We start from the raw sequence: 15,182 nt of genomic DNA, 5'->3' as shown, positions 1-15,182 counted from the left end.
TTCTAGGCCCACCCTAGGGAACTGAGGCCAGGGAAAGCCAGTACTGGGGGGAGGGGGAGGAGCCTTCAGGCATCGTTCACCCTCTCATCCCCTCAAAATGTTTCCAGAGCCCCCCACATGTGTCAGGTTGTGTATCAGGCACAGAGGGTCCAGATGCCATCAAGTGGAAAGGAAGTTCTTGGGATGACAAAGGATTAAGTAGAGAGAATGATGAGTTTTGTCTGGGGAAATGAGTCATTTGCGCTGGGCTTTGAAGGATGCATAGGAGTTTAACAGCTGAGACGGGACTTGACTATAAAAGGCCTGGATGTGTTTATGAGCATAAATATAGGCCAAGAGGAGTGGGGAGGGGAGGGGAGAGAAAGGTGCACCTGAAGCTCTCTGAGCTGGACATGAAGGGATCAGGGACCAAGGAGTAAAATGAGAGCAGGATGAGACAACGAGAGTCGGCTCTCCCCTGCTCGAACCACGAGGGCTACCAAAGATGAATAGTTCAGTGGCTTCTGCAGCTGGTGTCAGCAGGAACTCAGTCCTGTCTGGCTGTTGCTTAGCAGGGGTAGGGGTCCAGGGGCTGCCTCCTCATGCCAGCCTTCCAGGGGCTCCCCAGGTGGCAGAGAGCTTGGTGACACTCGGGACCCCTGAGTCTGGGCCTGCCACTTAAGAAAAGAGTGACTTTGGCCGAGTTCTTTGGCTGAACTTTCCTCATATGTGAAACAGACACAGCTCACCGCCAAGGGTAAGAACGAAGATTGAGCGAAATCACTTTCGAGAAGCGCCTAGCACATCGCTTGCCACAGAGAGATGTCTCCTGTAACTCACAGCTAACCCCGTAAGCGACTCATCAGCAAGGCCTTCAAAGTACACCAAACTCGCACCCCTTCAGCCACCTCCACTGCCCGCCTCCCACCCCGGCCCCCAGTCCAGACCTCTTGCCTCCTCACTGGTCTCCTGGGATTACTCTCATCCACGTTATCTATTGCTGAGTGACAATATGACCGCAAACTCAGCAGCTTCACACATTCCCTATGGCAGTTGCTGTGGGTTGGGGGGTCTGGGCGTGGCTTCGCTGGATTCTCTGGTCACTCAAGGCTCCAACAAAGGACCTAAAGCTGGCATGACAAGGACAGCATGGAGGCAGGAAGGGTCAGCCTTAGCCCTCTTCCACGCAGACCCCTCAGGCCTTCAGCCTGATACAGCCTGACACCCAGGCTCCTCAGCATTTACTGAGCACCTGCCCGCCTCTACGCCAGCCTAAGGGCTGGGGCACGTCATCGACAGACTTGGTCCCTGGCCCTCGGTGGCCCTGTCTTTGCCCAGGAAGGCTGCGCGGTGGAAGCAGGGAAGCCCCATTAGGTGAGTCCAGGGGTCAGCGTGCAGCCTGTGAGGGGAAAACAGCCCTCCTGAGGTGCTGCCCAGACATTTGACGATAGGACAACCCTCCTTGAACCCCAAGTCTGGACATAGACAAGGCCCTGAGCTTAAGATTCCTGTCTCAAATTCCAGCTTTGTCTTTCCCAGGGAACCTAGGAAAATAACCACTTTGAGCTGAGCCCATGGAAAGTTAGTGCCCTCAGCCCTAACTGCCTTATGAGTAATAGGCTCTCTGTTCTGTCTTGCCAGCTCACGGGTGACCTGGGACAGAGGACTGCCCTCCTCTGGCTCATCACCCCCCACCCATGTCTGGGATCTGTAAGTAATAAATCTTGTGACTTAACTTCTTTTGTGTGGGTGTATTGAAACTGCATCTCCCGTCAAAATAAACCCAGGGTTTTCACTTTCCCAGGTGGGAGCTCGGAAGCTGAGGGGGCTACCTGCCGACCCTGAGGGGTGAGGGGGGGCTTGTGCCCCCTGAATCAGCAAGTTGTAAACGGATGATTCTGAATTCAGTACATCAGCTATAGGTCCTCCAACACATGGCCCCAAAGGAGGGCTTAGAAAGCCTGTTTCTAGGAAACTCAAAATCCAGCCACGAGGGTCCGGTCTTCTTCGGTAGCTTCACACTGCCAGGGCTCTGGAACTGTTTCCCGGGGCTGAGGCTGCTTCTCCAGCCCCTCTTCATGTGCTCCCCAGAGGGTCATATTCTGAGCCAAGGACACCCCAGGTGGAGGCCACCTTCCTCGGGCCTGCTTCTGAGCATTGCCTCTTCTGAGGGGCCCCAGGGCCTTGTGGGGTGACACAGTTTTGGAAGGCCGGGTGCCCCCACCCTGTTGCCCGCACCCAGAGCGCTGGGCCTGCAGCAGGAGCAGTGTGCGCCCAGCTAGGCTCGGTTTTGCTTCTCCTCAGCTTCCTGTCCCACTTCCAGGTAGGCCCCAGTATGCTGTACCTGACATGGGACAACGGGTGGCCTCCTTTGCCAAAACGAAATGATAGAATGGCACCCTCTGCATGGCCTCCCCAGCTAGGGGCTGCTCTGGAGGTTTCTGGCCTCGGTGGGTTCTAAGGAACATGAAGGAGCTGGGCACATGGGGCAAGGGTGACACCCAAGGAGAGGCAGGCAAACACAGCTACTCAGAAAAGGCAATTTATTCCAGTGTTTCAGGGGAAAGGAGAGCTTTGCATAGCAATTCTAAAACGTGGTCAGTCTCCTTTGCTGAAGAGGTATGCGCTGCATGTCAGGCTGCGGTCACTAAACAGATGGGAGCTGCCAGCCAGCGAGGAGGCCCACCACTCAGGCCTTCTCGCGCTTCCACTGGGACACACGGGTCTCCGGGGGTGCCCGGCGGAACCACTCAGACCAGGAGCCATCATAGACGGCCACATCCGGCTTGCCGCAGAGGTAGGCGGCCAGGGCGATGTGGCAGGCGGTGACTCCCTTCCGGCACATGGCAATGAGGGGCTGTGCTAGGTTCACCTTCTTGGCCTCGAACATAGCACGCAGCTCCTCTGGGCTCTTCTCGAAGCCGTCCGCGGTCAAGAAGTCCATGAACGGCATGTTGACTGAGCCTCGGATGTGGCCCGGGTCCAGTCCTGGGCGCAGCAGAGGACAGAGGGAAGGACAGGTTTAGGAGCGGCACTGGGGGGCGGGGACAAGTGGGGTGTGGCCATAAGGCCAGGGAGCTTCAGAAACAAAAGTAGTACCTTTGCCCTTCTCAGAGCTCAATTTACCCCTGGTCCAACCTACACTGAAGGCTGGAGACAGAAGACAAAGGGCCCCCTCCCCCAAAACCTGCCTTGAAGTAGGGATGCCCAAAATCATACCTGCTTGGGAGGACAGGGATGAATCTCAGCTCTGCCATTTACTGGCCTTCTTACTAACTTATACCTTGGGCAAACGCTTCACTTCTCTGAATCAGTTTTCTCATCTGTAAAATGGGCTCAATGGGACATACCTATCTCATAGGGTTATGGAGAAGCAAATGTTTCGTGCCGGGTCAGTTGCTAAGAACACAGTGGTGGACACAGTCCAGGCTCTCAGAAAGATTACACTCTAGCAAGGAAGACAGATGCTAAATGGATAACCACATGATTCATCAAAGATAATAGAAATACAAATTCATAAAATATAATGTCCATTTTACAGATGTATACACTGAGGCTTAGCAGCATTAAATAGCTCACCTAAGGCCACGCTGAGAGGCAAAGGCAGACCCAGGATTACACCAAGTCCCCCGACATGCCTGTTAAGCGCAGTTGTGGAAAGAGCGTATGACCTGCTGCTAGACATAAGTTTGAATCCCAACTATGCCACTTACCAGAAGGGTGACCTTAAGCAAGTCATGTCACCTCCTTGAGCCTTGGTTTTCCCAGGGGTAAAATGGGAATGAGAGTATCCACGGGCCCGGGCTGTTGTAAGGAGCAAAGCACCAGCTTCTGCACCTGGCCCATGCACCCTCAGATGCTGATGCTCCCACTTACCCTGGGGGAGGGTGAGGATGGGGACAGTGTGGTCCCTGCAGGCCCTTCCTAGCAATGCTGAAAGGCTTGGATAGAAGTAGAGTGGGGGTCTGAGCTGGCTCTGAGGTCTATTCCGGAATGGTCTCCCCTCCCAGTGAGGCTCCTCTGCCAAACCTGGTTTCAGAATAGCCAGCAATGGGGGAGGGCAAAGAGATCTGGGCCAAGGCCAGAGCCGGAGGCACCTGCAGGGCCAAGGCCTTGGTCCCTCCCTCAGCGTGCCAAAGGTCGCTCCTCTCTTCCTCAAGCACCCCACGCCCTGGTAGACTTTAGACGCTGGGAGCGGAGCCCATGACAGATTTAGGCATCTCTTTGGGCTACCCTTCCTCCAAAATTCCCTACCACCCCCTTAAACCTGGACCACAGGACAGGGCAGGACCAGGGTGAGCCGCAGTGGGAGGGAGAGGACCGGACCAAGGCACATGCTGGGGCAGGGTGCAGCCAGGAGGCCCTGCACCCCTAAGCCTCAGTCTCCTCATCTGTGAAATGGAGAGATAACCCCACCTACCTCACAGGCTTGTGGAGAAGATTAGCGACGGTAGGTAGAAGCCCCTAGTGGCCCCGGGCACATAGTAGGAGCACAATCATGCCAGCAACATCCCATTCCCCGCACCCTGAAGCCAAAGAGGCTTGCAAAATTCCCTGACATGAGTCAAGAGTAACTTTGAATGAATTGGTGTCCGAACTTATAAATTACAGTGATTTCTTCCTGCTGTCATTTTATCTTTTTTGTCTGGAAATTTTAACCTGAGCCTGGATGTGCGCTGACCCTACCAACGAGGAACAATAGATCTGTCGGCTTCAAAGGCATCCTTTGCCAAGACACCCAACTTAAAAATCTTTCGGCATCCAGGCAGTGGGCTGAATTTAAGCGCATTTAAAAGTGCGTTTGTTAAGTTCTGAATGCTGTTTTGTTTCTTTCCTCCCAATCCCCAGTGAAAACAGCTTTACTGCTTTCTTCTGACTACATAAAAGGCACCTCTTCTGAGTAAAGAAGTCGGCGGGGGGGGGGGGGGGGGGTTCTGTGACGCGGGCTTCCCAAAACTGGGCCAGCCTCAGGAGGCGGGGGTCCTCCTTTCTCCTCTGCCAACAAGGGATCAGGGCCCGTCTGAGGAATTTCAATGAGCAGGCACTGACCGCCCGTGCGTGACAAGGCCCAGGATGAACCTGGCCCAGAGAACCTCGGAGAACAGCCAACTGAAGGGAAGGCACGCGGCCCCGAAGCAGGAACTCCTGCTGCTTTCCCCCCCCAAGTTGGACCTCGAGGCTTTCCGCCCCCCAGCAGGCAGGGCCCCGTGCTCAGACCTGTGACATTAGGTGCCAGACGGTGGATTAGCTCAAGAGCTTTGTCTTCTCGAATCCTCACAAAGCCAGATTATCCTCCTGGCTCTGACAGGGAGCCCAGGCTCAGAGAGGTGGGGAAACTTGCCTCAGGACACACAGGTATGTGAAGTGAAATCAGATCAGTCCGACCCTAAAACCTGTGTTCTTGGACTACCCTGAGCCTTTCTGGAAAAGGGGACTGAGCCAGGGGAATGGATACGATGAACCCTCATGTTCCTCAACAGCTCAGAGGCCTGGGACTTTGCGCTCCAGCTTTGGCCAAGAAGAGGCCAGCGGTGGGGGAGGTCATTGAGAGGATGCAACCGCTGGTTGACCCATGAGCTGGACCAGGGCAACTGGAGGCTCCTCACCCCCTCCCCTGTCCTTGGGATGTGCATTCGGCTTGCCTTCCCCGCTTCCCCGCCTTTGACGCTGACATGGCCTTGAGATAGTGATGTGCTGTTGTCTGAGACCAGTTGGACAGTGTGTAAGGGACACAGTTAAGGCCTCTGTATAAACTTTTGAGATCTGGCAGGTGGGTGTGGAAATCTCATGGTATGGCCAGGCCAAGACAAGCCTTGTAAGTAAGTTCCCTTGCTTATTAAACCTGCCGCCACCAATCTGGAGTGGCCTGCCCTTTTCTTCAGCCTCTCCCTCTGCATTGCCTCTGGGACTGGTTTCAGATTGCCCCGGGGAGGCTCCAGAGGAAGCTGGTAACTAAAAGTTGGCCAGCCAGCCAGGAGGCTGAAGAAATGGGCCTTGGGAAAGAGGCATCCGTGCGGGAAATCCTACGTCGGCCAGTGACCTCTATGTGGGGAGGGGTGACCCATATGTTAGGTGCTTGTGGACCTCTGCATGAGTCTAGGGGCATCCCCAAAACTCCGGCTGCTTTATTGAGCTTGTTTAAGGAACTATGCGTAGCACTGCGCCAGAGAAATGAACGGAATGATTGTCACAGTGCACTGGCCTCTACTGTGGGCAGTTCAGCTGGACACTGGTGCCCAGCTAGAGGTTCAAAGTCAAGTTAGAAAGTTGGAAGAGCTGAGGTTAGAGAAGGGTGTGCAGGTATCCACTACTTTGCTGGCTTTGAGGCTGGCAGCCAAGGCGGGAGAGCAGAAGTCAGCTGGGGACCTTAGTGCACCCCTTTTTTTTGCAAGGCAAGGAAGGCACGAGATGCTGTGGATTAAGACACAGGAGCTTGTGACAAAGGCTGATTAGGGTGCTGAGAGGTGGCTCACTGGCCAAGAGACCAGAATGAAGAGGAGGATGTTGTGGTCGAGGAGGAAAGGGAGATGCCCCATTCCTTCCCACCCCTAATACAAAGGAAAATTTCCAATAGCAATTGCCCCCAAACCTAGGGGAAAACTAAACCCAAAGTTGTAAATCTTATCATGTCTTTGAAATGTAAACACCCTAGGAGATGACCAAAACAGTACCCACAGAGACTGTAGGAAAAAATCTGGGGGTTGGGGAGGGATACACTGTTCTAGAAGTTCCCTTGTCCAAAGCCTAGCCCCCAGTCTCCCCAGGATTACTCACTGGGGGCTAAGTTATGGGGTCTCTATCTGTATGTTGACATATGTCTATGGATATATGTTAAATATACCTTTTTCTACCTCCTGAAGGTATTACCAAAATTAATCTGTAAAAGAGCTCTATTTAATTAGCTTAAAAATAAGCTATATATCAAAGTGAACTTATGTAAAACTGAAATTTAATTTTCTCTCATCTGCTATAAAGTTTTCTTGGACGATTGGTCTGTTCTTGATGGGATCATGAAAGGCTTTTCTTTGCCTTTTAGGGTACCTACCTAGTAAACAAAGATTCTGTGTTTTATCAAAATAAATTCCCATGTTTCATGCAGTCTTTACCAAGTCTTTGATTACTTAAGAAAATGGAGTCTCCTCTATTAAAAGAGCTAAGTGGTTTGTTTTTTTGTTTTGTTTTGTTTTTTGTTTTTTTTTACAACTATGCAATTTCTCTATTTGCCTTTGAAGGCTTAAATTGTCATTTTGGTTAAATGGATAACTGAATGTTGTTTCACAATGATGCATGATCCTATGTGAGCATGTATTTTAAAACCTTTTGATATTTTTGACAAACTTCCCCCAAATCAAATTCTAAATGAAGCTTTATTGACCTTGAACCAACTTGGGGAGTTTCCTGGCCCAGCTCAAAAGATTTGTTTTTCCTCCTTGTAAGAGAGAAATATTAAACTAATCAGACATTTCATATGTTAAATTACACAGGAAGCATCGTCAAGTAGGAAGTGATGCTAATCTTTTCTTAGGAACTATTTATATGGAAGTTATTAATAAGAGTGGTTCCCAAGAGTATATAAAATTCCCCAAAATTTTATATGTCCCGGTATCATGTTACCAATCATAATTTTGGTTTTTACTTTAAAATATCTATCACAAAAATAAGCACATTTCCTTGTCAATTGCGTTAGAATGAATTCTCATCAGAGCTATTCTTTTACTCTGATGCTTTTGCAAAAGCATTTCCTGCAAAGGGGTCTCCTCTTTAGGGAGATTTGTGGGCAAGACGGACGGACAAATAGAGGTTTCTGAGAACTAAGATCATACCACTGACCTAAGTAAGAATTAATTACGCGGGATGGTAGCCCCAGAACTGTGCCGACTCTCCTTCTTCACGTCAGTAAAATGCGCCCATTACATTGATGCTCTAATATTAACGTGTGAAAACTTTTATCTGCTGCAGGACATGCTGCAGGCTTTGCTGGAACATCTGTGAGGGAAGAATGGTGGTGAACTTGCAGAAAATCCAAGACCCAGGCACTGTAATAAAGTTTTGGGGAATCGCTTGGCTGGGTAAGACACACATCTTCCCAGACGGTGTGACTGGTAAGACACAAGTCCATCCAACCTGTAAAAAGGCAAAAGAGATGCAAGCCTTTGTAGGGATTGTAGGGTTTTTGAGGATTTGTATTTCCTGAGGCACAGTGCTGCTGTCCCTTATTCAGCCTGGGAAAGAAAGGGTGACTTTTCTTTCAGCAAGCTGCTTTTGAGAAGGTAAACATACTAATGAAATGTTAAATCTCTGGGCATCTCCCAAGCAGGGCTCCCATTTGAGTAAATGAGTCTGGGACTCTGGAAGATATGGCTCAGGCACTGTGGCAGACAATAGGAGAGAGTCCCCCTAAGATTTTGGTCCCAGCTCTGGAAGGGGGCAAAACCCCCATGTACCCCCATAGAGCACCAGCTCCTAGCAGTGTCCACAGCGCCGCTCCAGATGGAGAAGCTCAGGGAGGAAGGCACCACAGCAGCCAGCGGTCGTAGTCACTCCTGAGCCCTGGTCTTTAAGCAGATTAACCCTATTGCTTGGGCAGTGGGAAGCTGAGGGGTGGATGACTATGAGTCCTTATCGGGTCAGGATAGACAAAGGGATATTTGGGCTTGCCTGCAAGAGCCTGAGGCACTCCTCACTTTTCCATATCCCAGCCCATGGGGCACTGAGGCCCCCTCCCTGGCAGTCAGGAGGCCGATGCCCTAGCCTGGGTACAATCCCTAGCGACTGGCCCTTCAGTGCATATAGCAGATTGGATGCATGGAATGAGCGGCCACCACTGCGCCCAGGTGGGTTGGCATATTGCCAAGGATGTTGGCTTGCCCCTGAAATAGGTTGACTTGGTTAATGCAATAACAGCATGTCCCGTGTGTTGTAAACGACATGCAAAAGGCAACAGGCAAAGGAGCCTGGGGCCATTCAGCAGAATTCCCAACTGGTGACAGATTGGCAAATTGATTCTATCGCCCCCTCCCCCTTAGTGAGGGTTTTTCCTATGCCTGGTTTGTGTGGACACGACATCTGGCCTAACCCCAGCCTTCCCTGGCCACTACAAACCAGGCTGCCACCATGAGGGGATTAGAGAAACGGAATATGGTGTTTAGATACCCTCATCGACAAGACAGCGATTGGGGGTCATATTGCAAAACTGGGCAAAAGAACATGACCTAGAAGGGACGTCCCCATCCCTCTATAATCTGCCAGCAGTAGGGCTGATAAAAAGGAAAAATGAATATTAAAGCAGCAGATTAAATTACTCCCAGGTAAAACCACCTTGGCTGGGTCACTAAAGCAGTGTCCCAGGCTTTCATATGTTTGGATGATCAATCAGTAGGGCCTGTTGCCCCATAGGCCAGACTGAGGACCCTTGCCCAGACACCCAATGCTATAAGGGTATGGAAATCGAGGGAGATAACCATTGCCCTGCTCCTTACACATCAACGTGTTACGCCGCTGAGAACACCAAGCCCCATCACATGTGGGCAAGGTGTCATCTACCGGAATTTGCAATGAGATGTCCCACCAGGATGGGTGAGTGACTTCACATGCCTGGGTGAGGGAGACCTGCTCCCTCTCCCCTGGGATCTCACGGTCCTGCTCTAAGGCAGACCTGCTAAAATGCATTATACCTGGAACAGAATAAGCGCCACTGGAAGAGGAGAAGAGGTGGGGGTGCTGGGCTGCCACATGGTGCCCCCAATCCATCTCCTCACTCTTGACAGTGCCGTCTCCCCCAGCCAACATGTATGGTGTGCACAACCAGGTAGAGGTCCTAAAGCTGACAACCTCCCTCTCCTCAAGGCCAGGTGGGCACGTTCTGATTCTCACTGGTACAATCATTTGGCTGCTTTTTCCCCTCTGTCGGCCTGGAGGATGTTCTAGCACACACAGAAGCCCTTAACTAAATTCACCCAGCAAGCCTCGAATGATAGCCAACAAAACCTGTCCTTACTGAACACCAACAGATCTTCAATGAGAAAACCTGTCCTCCAAAACAGCGTGCCTTAGACATCATCACTGTCTTGCAAGGAGGTACCTGTGCCATTATCCAAACACAATGCTGCATGGTCGTGTCTGATGAGTCTATTATGTCATCTTTATTAAGTCACATGAGAATACAAGGGAAGGCCCTGAACAATCTGACTCCCACACTAGGGGACTTAATAAATCAATGGTTCAGATCACGGGGCTCTTGATGGAAAACGTTATCACTGATGGGGGAATCATTGTCTTATTCTGTATTTTCTCTTGTATGTCCCTCTATTGTTGCTATGGCATTTGCCTCCAATGTAGCCAGACAGCCACCAAGGGAGCTGCCACCATGCTCGTGAAACCCCTTGCTGACCGCTCAGGGCACAATGCAGAAGCGGGGGCATGTGAGGTTCCAAGAGCCCTTAGGAGGGGTAGAGGGTTATGGAGAGCACATAACCACCAGTTGACCCATAAGCTGGACCGGGGCAACTGGAGGTTCCTCTCCCCCTCCCCTGTCCTTGGAATGTGCATTCTGCTTGCCTTCCCCACTCCCAGAGGCTGCCCCAAGGACATGGCCTTGAGATAGTGATGTGGGGTTGAGACCAGCTGGACAGTGTGTATGGGACTGAACCGAGTTAAGCCTTCTGTATAAGCTTTCAAGATCTGGCAGGCGGGTGTGGAAATCTCGTCTTGTGGCTGGCCACCCAAGACAAGCCTTGTAAGTAAGTAAGTTCCCTTATTAAACCTGCCACCACCCGACCTGGGGTGGCCTCTTTCTTGGGTCTTTCCCTGCCCTCTGCATCTGGGGGCCGGGTTCAGATTACCCCAGGAAGCTCACAGCTCCTGAGGAGGCTGTGAACTATTACCAGTCAGGGGGGTGAGTTAATGTCTCTCAGGCCACTGATATGTGTGGGTTTTCCCGGCCAGGAAAACCTGTTTGGCTCTTTCTTGCTTTCCTCCTAAAGACACAAAGCAATCCAGCGCAGGCAGCCCCAGTGGGCAGCTCCCAATCCTGGCCACTGGGAGGCAGCTCAGCACTCTTCCTGCCCCCATCCTACACCAGCCCCCAGCCCCAGGGAGGGGAGGGACATAGGCAGAGGGGCCGCAGGATCCCATGAAGCAACACTACACTGTGAAGCTGTGACCTTCCCCCCCCCCCCCAGGCCCTGTGTTTGCTTACACAGCAGTGGCCTTGGGAAATGGCCCCACTTTGAGGCCTGCTGACTGGGGTCAAAGCTTGGCCACTCTGCCTCCTTAGAGAACCCTCTTTTCCATTTTCCTACCTGCAAAGTGGGGTCAGTCCTAACTCCCACCTTCCACCCTGTGCAGGGTTGCTGTGGGTGTCAAGGAGAGAACATGCATAAAACATTTTGCAGATAAAAGTGCCCGTTAGGGGCTCAATCTCTGCCCTCATCACCCTCACTGCCCTCAAGGCAGGAGGAAAAGTGAATAGGGTTTATAAAGACACTGGCTGGATCCACTGCCACCTCCCCACCTCCTTGGCTGGCTTCCCCCAGTGCTCTGTAAGGTGAGCACGTTCCTTTCATTAAGGAGGAAAGGGCCTGCCCCGAGGCTGCCCAGGGTAGGATGCAAGCTCAGGTCTGCCTCTCACCTTGTGCCCCTTACAAACAGGACCAAAGGCACTGGGGACACAAAGCTGGGGCCAGGGAAGGTGTTTGCATCATGTCAGCAGGAAGCAGCTGTTGGGAGTCCAAGGCCCACTCCCAGCTCCTCCACCGGGATGCTCCTTCCAGCATTTTGCCATCCACAACACCCCTGGGTGTTACATCTGGACCGCTGAGCCCACGCCAAGCTGGGGACCATGAAGTCAGCGAGCCCCATGCGCCTTTGTGCCCCCAACACCTGTTGTGCTGGAGGCCAGCAAAGCCTTTTAGTGAATGAGGGAAGGAAGTGCCACGCCCATGCTTTCTAGATGGCCTGCCCTTTGCAGGTTCCTTACCTTTCAAATCAAAATACCCTTCCAGCCACTAATGCATTTAAGTAAGTACACAGCCAGGTGGGCAAGGCTTGGCATTCCTCTTCTCGTTTTTTAATAAGGGAATCCAGAGGGGCCAAGAGATTAGATTGAGGTCCCACCACAAAGGAGGGGCTGACCTCACAGGAGGAAGGATCCATGCTCCCCGGGATCTGGAGGGGGTGGGAGGAAGTAGGGAGCAGGGCGATGGGGAAGGACCCCCCTCTCTGAGCCTCAGTGCCCTCATCCTGAAACAGGGGTGAGGAGATGGGATCTGACATCTCTTCACTTATTTCCAGCTCGCTCAGGGCAAGCCGAGAGGCAGCTGGGGAAACAATTCTACCATTCCTCCCCCGAAGGCAGTGTTAAGTCCCAAGTAGAGAAGGCATCTTGGACCAAGGCCAGGAGGGGGCTGCAGGAGGTCCATGCCTTAAATCTCTGAATCTTCAACCCCAGACCGCCAGAGAGCAAGGTGGGCAGGAAAAACATGGGGCCTGGAGAGAGCCATGGTTCTGCCACTAACTAGCCATAGGGCCTGGACCTGCCCCTTCCTCCGTGTGCCTCAGTCTCCCTTCTGTCCGATGAGGTGACCTCTCGGGACCTCCAGCTCAAGAGCGTTCAAAACAGTTTTCACACAGTTCTTTCCCTCAGAGGCACAGAAAGGAAGAGCCATTTTTCAACAAATTAGGAAAAATGTTGCATAGGACTTAGGTTCTGCAGACCCTGCCCGAGGACAGAGCTCAGAACCAGGAGGTGTCGGCCACTCTGAGGGCTCAGGCCAGCCTGGAGAGGCCCCCAAAGCAGTGAGGTCCCGGCCACGAGAGGTGCCCAAGCAGGAAACCCAGCCAAGGGGATGGTGAGACTTCTAAGGTTCAGTGTGAGGAGGTTCTAGAACTCAGCACTTCCTCTCCTGAGTCTCCCCCCCCCCCTCCAAAAATGTGGCACCCTCCTGGCCTCCCCTTTGTCTGCAGGAGAGGATGAGCCATCCGGTTTGAAACTAGCCAGCACTGGGTTATATCTCGACTCTGCCACTTAACTGAGCAAGTAACTTAATGTCCTCACATCTTTGTTTCCTCTTCTCTAAAATGGGGATATTAAGCCTTCTTGGATGAGATAATGCAGTGTTGAGTGCTTAGCATGAAATGGCAGCTATTTTATAGCTCTGCAAACAGGCTGCAGCTGTTTGGAAAGGTCAGGGGGCCCGGGGTGCTGGAAGGAGGGAAGAGGTGCTGTGGGCAGGACATTGTTGATGTCTCTGTGGGTTTCTGGGGAACTAGGGGGGCCCTGGGAAGCTAGGCGTCCTTGAGAGCCTCTGTACAAAGATGCATGTGTGGCCTCGTGGACATACCTTTGGGCATGGTGGGGAGTCGTGCTGGGGCAATGGATGTGGGTGGAGATGTCACCAGTCACCTCTGCTGATGCCACCTCATACGATGCTAGGTTGCTTGTTAGCACGCGGCTATGGGAACACATATGTAGGTCCTCGTGGGTCAAAGCTGAAATAGCTTTTAGCTTTGGGTCTGTTCTCTCATTTCACAGATGCAGACCAGGACCTACCTATGGGGGGGGGGGCGGGAGGAACTGAGGGCACCACCTGGAGAGGGTCCCAGACATCCTTACTCTCCATCATTCCATGGGGTGTTACTCCCCAGGGGCCACCCACCCACCAGGACACCTACCTACTGCATCTGGCTCTGGCTCAGTGCCCAGGTACCGTCCTTGGGACCGTGAATCCACCAGCTGGAACCTCTTAGACTCGAGGTTCTCCAGCACCTGCTCGTAGGTCTTGAGCAGGGAGCGGTCCAGTGTGGCTTTGAAGACGGCCGGCTCTGGGCGTGAGGGCTCAGATGTCACCGGGTGGCCCTCCTTCAGCCAGTTCCGGAAGCCGCCATTGAGCACTGACACGGTGCGGTGGCCAAACACACGGAACATCCACCAGACCCGGGGCGCATAGAAGCAGCCCAGGTTGTCACCGTCGTACACCACCACGTGCGTCTGGTTGCTGATGCCCAGGCGGCCCACGTAGTCGGCGAAGTGGGCCTCGCTGGGCAGCATCATCTCGTAGGGCAACGCCGTGTTGCGGCACTCCTCTATGTCAAAGAAGGAGGCGCCGGGCACATGCCGCTCTAGGTACTCCTTGCGGGCCTCGCGGGTGCCCGGCGAGTACCAGGACGCGTCCAGCACCCGCAGGCCTGGCCCCAGCTTGCCAGCCCGAACCGACTCCGCCAGCCACTTGGTGGAGACCAGCGCCCGGTAGAGCACCTGATGAACCATGGTTTCAGCTCTGCGCATCACCTGGCGCGGGTGGAAACCAGGAAAGAGAGCGGCATGAGGTCTGTGTGTGCAGCGGGGCGGGATCTGGGAGGAGCTTTTTTCCCACCGCACTCCCCCAGGGTGGCGTGTTCGCCGCAGCCCAGCAACCCAGCGGCACCGGGGCAGGCTGTGGGAAAGCTTTGCCCCTTCCAGCGAGGAAAGGCCGCCCCGCCCCTCCCCGGCCCCCCCCCCAACCCAGCGCAGAAGGGGGCGGGGCCGAACCTCCGAGGGCCCCAGAAGGGGGAGCTGGCGGGGAGGGCGCCCGGGCCCGGGAGCTCTACAGTGCTCGTCCTCGGGATCCTGCCAGAAAAGAGCGGGGAATGAGGCCCAGGACGGGGGAGGGGGAGGGAACCTGTTGAGCTTAGAACCCCTTTGGCTGGGGAGGTGGGCGAGTGGGCGCCTGGGGGAGGGGTCGCTGGGGCCCCGCGCGCACCCTCGCCCGCGCCTCTGGCGAGCCCGCCCGCGGCCAATCTCAGCGGCCAGGTAGGGCTCGCTCGCCTCCAGAAGCCCCGCGCCCAGCCCCGGTTCTGTGCCCTCTGCCCCTGCTGGGCACCCGGCCGCGCTCTCGCCAGGGGGACCCTCCCCTGGGTGGGTCGCAGGGGCCAGACCGGCGGCCCAATCCCGAGCGGCCCGGGCGCCTGGCCGCTGCCCCACCCGGCCGCACTCACTCGCCCTCGCCGGCGCCCTGGCTCTCGCCCCTGACCGCTGGAGAAGTTGGCGGGTTCAAACCCCGAGCCCACACCTCCCCGGCCGGCCCGCACCATCGCGCCGCCGCCGGAGGGGGGTACGGCGCGCCGCCCCGCCGATCCCCGCCCCGCGCCGCCCCCCAGCGCCCGTCCCCGGCCGCCCCCCCCCCGGCGCGTCGCGCCCCTCGGACCCCGGGGACCCTCCAGGGTGT

General features: G+C 54.2%; 1 protein-coding gene and 1 long non-coding RNA gene across 4 annotated transcripts; one reads left to right on the top strand and one right to left on the bottom strand.

Moving 5' to 3' along the window:
* Nucleotides 1-55: 55 nt before the first annotated feature.
* LOC113921315 lies at nt 56-1,708 on the top strand. The gene is made up of 3 exons (XR_003519639.1): nt 56-163; nt 718-829; nt 1,621-1,708. It is a non-coding gene; the product is annotated as an uncharacterized LOC113921315 (long non-coding RNA).
* Nucleotides 1,709-2,505: 797 nt separating this feature from the next.
* On the bottom strand, nt 2,506-15,180 carry TST (thiosulfate sulfurtransferase). 3 transcript variants are annotated; one of them, XM_027592877.1, is made up of 4 exons: nt 15,162-15,180; nt 14,507-14,584; nt 13,651-14,266; nt 2,506-2,967 (listed from the first exon to the last, which is right to left on the bottom strand). In XM_027592877.1, exons 3-4 carry the CDS (start codon nt 14,261-14,263, stop codon nt 2,669-2,671), a joined length of 912 nt encoding a protein of 303 aa, XP_027448678.1. In that variant the 5' UTR covers nt 14,264-14,266; nt 14,507-14,584; nt 15,162-15,180; the 3' UTR covers nt 2,506-2,668. The 3 variants fall into 3 exon arrangements, with proteins under 3 accessions (XP_027448678.1, XP_027448676.1, XP_027448677.1); XM_027592875.1 differs by lacking the exon at nt 15,162-15,180 and adding an exon at nt 14,953-15,075; XM_027592876.1 differs by lacking the exons at nt 14,507-14,584; nt 15,162-15,180 and adding an exon at nt 14,953-15,077.
* Between the last annotated feature and the right edge of the window lie 2 nt (nt 15,181-15,182).

This window comes from Zalophus californianus, chromosome 9 (assembly GCF_009762305.2).
Source record: "Zalophus californianus isolate mZalCal1 chromosome 9, mZalCal1.pri.v2, whole genome shotgun sequence".
NCBI lineage: Eukaryota > Metazoa > Chordata > Mammalia > Carnivora > Otariidae > Zalophus > Zalophus californianus.
This window is presented reverse-complemented; position numbering and strand designations above follow the sequence as displayed.

Coding starts and splice junctions, on each gene's coding strand:
- TST (XM_027592875.1), bottom strand. CDS start 15,048: ATGGTGCGGGCCGGCCGGGGAGGTGTGGGCTCGGGGTTTGAACCCGCC. Junction 14,585..14,952: donor CAGGGCGCCGGCGAGGGCGA/GTGAGTGCGGCC, acceptor CTTTTCTGGCAG/GATCCCGAGGACGAGCACTG. Junction 2,968..13,650: donor GCCAGAGCCAGATGCAGTAG/GTAGGTGTCCTG, acceptor TGCTGCGCCCAG/GACTGGACCCGGGCCACATC.